The sequence below is a fragment of the Capsicum annuum genome, chromosome 7 (genome assembly GCF_002878395.1).
Source record: "Capsicum annuum cultivar UCD-10X-F1 chromosome 7, UCD10Xv1.1, whole genome shotgun sequence".
Classification (NCBI taxonomy): Eukaryota; Viridiplantae; Streptophyta; class Magnoliopsida; order Solanales; family Solanaceae; genus Capsicum; species Capsicum annuum.
This window is the reverse complement of record NC_061117.1, coordinates 222,048,981-222,055,952: the sequence shown is the minus strand read 5'-3', so window position 1 is coordinate 222,055,952 and position 6,972 is coordinate 222,048,981. Positions and strand designations below refer to the sequence as shown.

General features: G+C 30.4%; 1 protein-coding gene across 1 annotated transcript; it reads right to left on the bottom strand.

Annotated features, from left to right (window-relative positions):
* Positions 1-4,647: 4,647 nt before the first annotated feature.
* LOC107877408 (protein SPOROCYTELESS) lies at positions 4,648-6,189 on the bottom strand. The gene is made up of 3 exons (XM_016724057.2): positions 5,428-6,189; positions 5,221-5,349; positions 4,648-5,093 (listed from the first exon to the last, which is right to left on the bottom strand). Exons 1-3 carry the CDS (start codon positions 6,022-6,024, stop codon positions 4,806-4,808), a joined length of 1,014 nt encoding a protein of 337 aa, XP_016579543.1. The 5' UTR covers positions 6,025-6,189; the 3' UTR covers positions 4,648-4,805.
* Between the last annotated feature and the right edge of the window lie 783 nt (positions 6,190-6,972).

The following is a 6,972-nucleotide window of genomic DNA, read 5'->3' as shown; positions in this document are numbered from 1 at the left end:
TCCATTAACGGTCACTTTTAAAAAAAAAATAAAAAATTTCATTTAATACATGTTAATTTCCTATTGGTTAAAATTTTAGTTAACGGAAAACTTATCAATTTTCAAATTTAATTCGAATCCCATTTAAAATTGGAAAAACTTATCAATTTTCAAATTTAATTCGAATACCATTTAACATTGGAAAAATATTCATAAGTAGCAAACTTAAAATCATAATTAAGAGTTTCATAACAATTGTTTCATAATTACCCGAAATATCAAGTTGTATTTTATATTTTAGGCACATTTTGCAAATAAAATACATATACAAACGAAATTTGCTATTCTTTTTTCCTAGAGCTGTCAATACGGATCGGATCAGCCCATCCGGGCTTTGAGTTTAATGGGCCAGACCGGTTGGTCGATCAAAATAATGGGCCAAAAAACACCAAGCCCACAACATTACTCTGTGGGCTGCGGGCCTTATGGCTAGCCCATTTTTTTTTAAAAAATATTTTATAATTTAATTTTAGAATGTTAATAAACATAAATATTACCAAATAATATTATATAGTGTTAATACTTGTTAATCAGGTCTCCAACACTCAAAAAAAATACTCCTAATTGCGAAATTAAATAACTTTTGTATGATATCCTTTAAACTAAATAAAAATACTAATAAGCAATCTAAATAGCATGTATTTGACTTACGGGCCGGCTCACGAGCTAGCCCAACCCACATTGCTCAAGCCCCACGGGCCATGGGCTTATTCAGGCCGAGCTAAAAAATCATGTTCTTAAATGGACTGCAAAAACTGAAGTCCAACTCCTTCAAATTACAGACTGAGTCGAGCCGATCCAACGAACTTGGCCCATATTAACGGCTCTACTTTTTCTCCTCAAATCAATTAAGTTAAATAAAGAGTAAACAGGCGCTTAAATTCATAAGCTAAAAATTAACCACTTGATAGTAACCTAAGCTAAAAGTTCATAACACGCTGTAATTTTTAGAGACATGAATAGCTGAACTTGTGGCCAACTTGGTTCCTAGTTTGAACTTTGAAACAGAACAGTTAGGTTGAAAAGAGTCGTACAATTTAGCGTCCCATAAATTAATATGGCAGTGACTAAACATTTTTGGGCCAACTTGTTTCATATCAATCACGCTTTCTCCATTAGTTGGCCGTTATTGACTTGACACTTCTCCTAAAAAAATATTCATTAGAAGTTTGTTTAACAAATTAGTCTTTTTAATTATGTTTTGAAAATGTAAATTTGAGTGTGTGTATATATATATTGTTTAGTCATTTAGTGATAGGGGTAGTAATGAATGAACATAATAAAAATGAAACTAAATTGAAATAAATATTTTAAAAAAGAATGTCAATTATTTTGAAACGAAGAGAGTATATAATAATATGTTTTAAGAAACAATATAAACGTAATGCAATAAGCCGATAGACCATATAAATAATATAAACTAAACATCATTTCTTAAAATAAAAAATAAAAAAAAATTAAAAATTAAAACTGCACAATTATTCCACATTCAAATTAAATGAACTTACTAATCGAATTTCTAGCTATATATATATGACCAAGATATATATCAATGCTGAATATCAAAAGCTTATCATAAACAGAAACTCTTTTTAGTGAATAAAAGAAGAAATTTTTGAATTCATACCTTATTTTTCATAATTCATTTACGAATAGCCCACTTAAATTACAATTAAATGGACGGAGAGACACATTTTGACACAAATAAAATATCTAAGATATGGTTATATTGAACCATATCTAAAATAGGATATGGTTAATATCTAAAATACCCAAAAAAAATGTTTTCTTCAAAAATCCTCCATTTCGAACACACCCTAAGTAAAACTCATACTATTAACACTCAAAAAAATTACCACCAACAAAGATTAGATTATCGTAGATGGATAGAATTTCTCTGTACCCTTAAATATTCAGAGGTTTCAGGATCAAATCTTATGTATGGAAGAAATCCTTTAAATGGGCATATTCCTCTTAAATAAGAATTACACACAACAAATTTATTCAATTAAAATTTCAATACGAATATCAAACATCGAGAGAATACTAGACCTAAGTTTTAACACTCATTACATTTGGAGGGTACTTATGTACTAGTAGGCCACAAATTAAAGCAGCATGCATTGCAGCTAGCTAGGTGCAGAGTGCAGTAGCCACATCTATATATATACACACACTATTAGATCAATTTTATATAGAAAAAATTTCAGTTTAATTTCCTCTACTATTTTATCCATTTTTAAAAAATTTAAAAGCTGGTTAAATATTATAGAGATTTTTGATCAATATTTTGTTTGTATACAATACATTTTACTTTCATGGATACATATACATACGGTTTACTGGCTACATATTATTGTCTCTTTTCACTTCCCTTTTTGAACACTCACTTTTTACACTCTCATAAACCACACCTTCTTTTGGTTTTTGGGTATCCAGATACTCCGTCTATCACAATTAAAGTGGTATATACTCATACTTTCGATTTTACGTGACACTGTTTGACGTGCCACGAGATCCAAAATATATATATATATATATATATATATATATATATATATATATATTTTTTTTTTTTTGAAATTTGTGATCTAAAATAATTTTTAGATATTTTTATGACTGTAAATCATTTCATTAAGGGTAAAAGGGGAATTTTTGAGTTAGATTATATTTAATTGTTGTAAGGTGATTTTTTTTTTTGAAACGGACTATAAAAAAAAAAGAATGTCATATAAAATGAAACAAATAGCATATGTACTATTAGAAATTCAAAAGTTAATTAATTTTTTTATTATTGTGATAGTGAATTCGGACACAAATTTAAAAATAAAATTTATATATTCAAAATTTATGCAAGATATATGAAAAATTAGACTGCCATAAAGCACTTCTGCTTTTGGCTTTTGTGTATCTGATCTTTATATTGCTTGACTCCCATAAACAGATAATATTCAATTGCATTCCTTATGGTTTTATTAGTGGCTACCCTTGTAAGGAAAATATATACAAACTCATCTTTGGAAAAATTACCCTATCCCCTCAATTAATTACCCCCCACCCCCACCCCCACCCCCACCCCCACCCACCCAAAAAAACCAACAATAATAGCTTGCTAGGGTTTTGGTAGATTATGCTTTCAGTACTGAAAATACTCAGTAATTAAGTTAGTTTCAGTTCACTTTATTAATTTGAAAAATAGCCTACGCTGTCTGCCTTGAAATTTAGGTTCATCAAGAGTCAGGATGGATTTTGAGTTTATAGATATTGGGTTCTACAAAAAGGTAGGTTTTGGAAAAGTTATTAATAAGTATTATAACCGTCATGTTTAGGTCAGCTTGCAAGTATCTAGACTAATTCAACGGGCCAAAAACTGAAGTTTAGGAGTTCGAGATTCTAGTTTGTGTATCGGGTATGTGTAACTCTATATATCCTTTGAAGCTTGAACGGATGAAAAGAAATAATAAATCATTTGTACATATTATTCATACATACAAAATTTGGACCAAGAGGCGCACATATAGAAAACCCTTACGATATAATAATCGCAGCCAAAAAATGTATAATCACACGATTTAATTGTCAAATTAGCTCATTGTCTTACACTTAAAAAGAAATTAAGCAAATAAAACACTAATTTAAAATGTAATGGACCCTTCACTCTCTTAGGGATCGTTTGGTAGAGTGTATTTGAAAAAATAATGCATATATTAGTTAATGGGTACTATTAGTACCTTGTTTGGTGCAATTTTTAGGCTATGTATACTCCATTATGTGGTAAGGTGTGTATTACTAATGCTTAATGCAATGAATTCTAATTGACGTATTAGTATAATTAAAAACACAATTATCACTCAAAATCTTTTCCACATCCTTTCCACCATATATATATGGAGGGTATTTTTGTCAAAAAAATATTTTCTAAAAAAAAAATTATACAATTCATATATTTTTACACCAAACCAAATACTGCATAAACACAAACATTATTAATACAAGCATTATTAGTACATCATATTTACATTATTCTTATACACTCTACCAAGCGACTCTTTAATGATGACAATCTAAGTTGCTCGGACTCTCTAAAGATGTTGCCGCACCCACGTCGAATCCTTCAAAAATACACTATTTTGGGAGAATCCAACACACACCCATAAATATTTTTGAAGAATCTGAACTACTTAGATGACAATTGATGCGGGGCAAATTCATATAAATTCGTGAACACTTCAACCCACCCCGCCCCACGTAGCATAATTTGTTGTTTTCAATCCACCCTACCTCGGTAATTTAACTCACTATTCTTTTGGTGCTATATGTATATTGTCAAAATAGTCCAATACAACATTAATTAGAATAAGGAGTTCAACTATATACGTTTCAGAAAACTGAGATTATTTACTGTTTGATCATGAACTTCAAAAGGAAGCAAAATATAACAGTAAATATATATAATATAAGATCTGAAAAAAAAATAAAAAGAAACTGAAGCATCTACATCTCACTGACACACAATCCCCAGAGTATAGAGAAAGAGATATATACATACAAATAAAACCCAGAAAATGTATTGTTCAATTTTGGAGAGTTAATAACAAGTATTTCCAACTAGCTAATTAATATAAAAAACCAAAAAGGTAAATATAAAGTAGTGTTTGGTTCCTTGATCAGATAAATTTTCACTCAAATGTGAAAAGACAAATATTAAAACCATATACTAAAAAACTCCTTTTTTTTTTTTTTGTAATTAATTTTATAGTGAAAACCTAAAAAGAAAGCTTAAGTGAAAGATCAATAGAACTGGTAGGTGTATCTGTTGCCCAAGATATTGTAGTAACAGAAGAAGATTCACCATTAATATTTCCCATTGCTGCTGCAACTGATGAACTTTCTGGAGAATTATTAGCACTCATCATCTTCATCGTCTTTCCTAAACAACTTGTATGGTTAGTATTACCATTTTTCTCCGAAAAAAAATCATACTCCATTACAACTCCTTCATCAGATGACAACGATGAATTTCCCTTTCTGTGGATCGCCACGATCTCTACAGCCTACAAATCATCGATTTTTCAATTTTTTGTTAGATTACAAAGTGAAAAAATTGAATAACAATGTTGGGAAAAAAATTTAGGGCTAGCTAGCTAGCTGCAAAAAAATTAAAAATAAAATAAAATTCACTTTTTCTAGACGGCTACTAGGTAAAGAGTATGGGTTCTGAAAGAAAGACTTTGTTCCAGAAACTTCCTTTTCTCTGATCATGTTTTCCATAGAAATGTTCATTTCATCTCCATTGATCACACGCTTCTTCTGATGAGTACGAAAAAGGAAAATGTGAATAATTTTACCAGAAAAATTAATTAAATCGAACGCGTTTTATGTATATACCTTGTTGCATGAACTGCAGCGATCAGAGAAACATGAGGAGTTGTTGTTACTAAACAAGTGTGGAATTTCCTTCGATTTCCCATTATTAGAGTTGGGATTTACAAATCTGTAGAGATCGATTTGAGACTGATTTCCAAAAGCAATAGAAGGTCCAGTAGGAACAGTAGTAGCACTAGATCCAATAAACCCAGTATTAACAACTTTTTGTTGAACAAAAAAGTCATTACTAGGACTCACAATTGATTTAGGAAACTGAAATAATGGTGAAGAATTCAAAATGGGATTACTATAAATTCCGGAATCAACACCAACACCACCAGTAGCCACAGTAGCACTAGCACTAGAACTAAAATTTGGGAAATTGTTGCTAGATAAACACTGATGATGAGTACCACCAATGTGGATGTTACTGTTTTTTAACTGTTCTTGAACTCGAAGGCGTTCGAGCTGTTCAACACCCATGCCTCTTTGTGGTGGTTTCTTTTTCTTCTGGGCATTGTTGCTAGACCTTCTACGTGTCGTAGAAGAAGTGTTCATTGTTTGTGTTTGCCTTGATTGATGATTTTCTTGAAGAATTGGATGATGAGAAGTAGCCATTTTTGTAATGGAACAGTAGATGAAAATTTTGTGAGCTGGGGTGGGGTGGGGTGGGTGGGTGTGGGGGTGTGGGGTGGAGGGGCAAGTAAGAAAGGTGTTTTTTCTGTAGCAGAGAAAACACACACAGAGAGACTACAGATGAGAAATGCAACAGAACATGGTATCTAAAAGGCTATAGCTATGGTGTGTGTGTTTGTTTATCTGCTAGTAATCTTCTTGTCTTTTATACACAAATAATATGTGATATTATTTCCCTTTTTTTATAAAAGAAATAATAAAATTCTGAGCTGAAATAGAAATGTGATATATTTATAGTACAATGTAGATTAAGGGCTAGTTTGGTACGATAGATAATGGATAACTACTCTCGTGATTACTTTTAGGATGATGAGTAGCTTAATTATCTCATGTTCGATTGACATGAACGCATGCGAGATAGTTTATTTCGAGATTACTTATCTTGAGATTATAATGTAATTTTTATCCCACCTGAAAATAAATAACTAATTCCTAAATAGTTAATTCCGAGGTAACTTGTTTCTCAACCAAATAACCCCTTACAGTTATTTCCGGTGGTACATTTTTTTTCTTTATATAGTTTAAGTAATATACACGGTCAACATATATAATTTTTATACTATCGGCTATTTTCATATGCTTATATAGCACACAATGTAATTTACTTTAAAAGTTTTAAATCTCACATTTGTAAGAAGGCATTTTGATCTATGTATCTTTAAATGATGAAAATGTAAAAAATCATTTTAATTGATGATATGTAAAATTTATGATTATGTATTGATCATCGGTGTTTACATTGTCAAGCTATTCAAAAGATATACATGTTGATACTTAAAATGTTGAATTTATAATATTTAAAAAGAAAAATGTGTCACTTGCTATAACATATAATGATGATGTCATGGTATGAAAACTTCTTATTTTGAT

Excerpts from the sequence above, each read along its gene's own strand:
- LOC107877408 (XM_016724057.2), bottom strand. The coding sequence starts at position 6,024 with ATGGCTACTTCTCATCATCCAATTCTTCAAGAAAATCATCAATCAAGG. Across the intron at positions 5,350-5,427 it reads GCTGCAGTTCATGCAACAAG|AAGAAGCGTGTGATCAATGG; the intron begins GTATATACATAA and ends CGTACTCATCAG. Across the intron at positions 5,094-5,220 it reads CTAGTAGCCGTCTAGAAAAA|GCTGTAGAGATCGTGGCGAT; the intron begins GTGAATTTTATT and ends GATGATTTGTAG.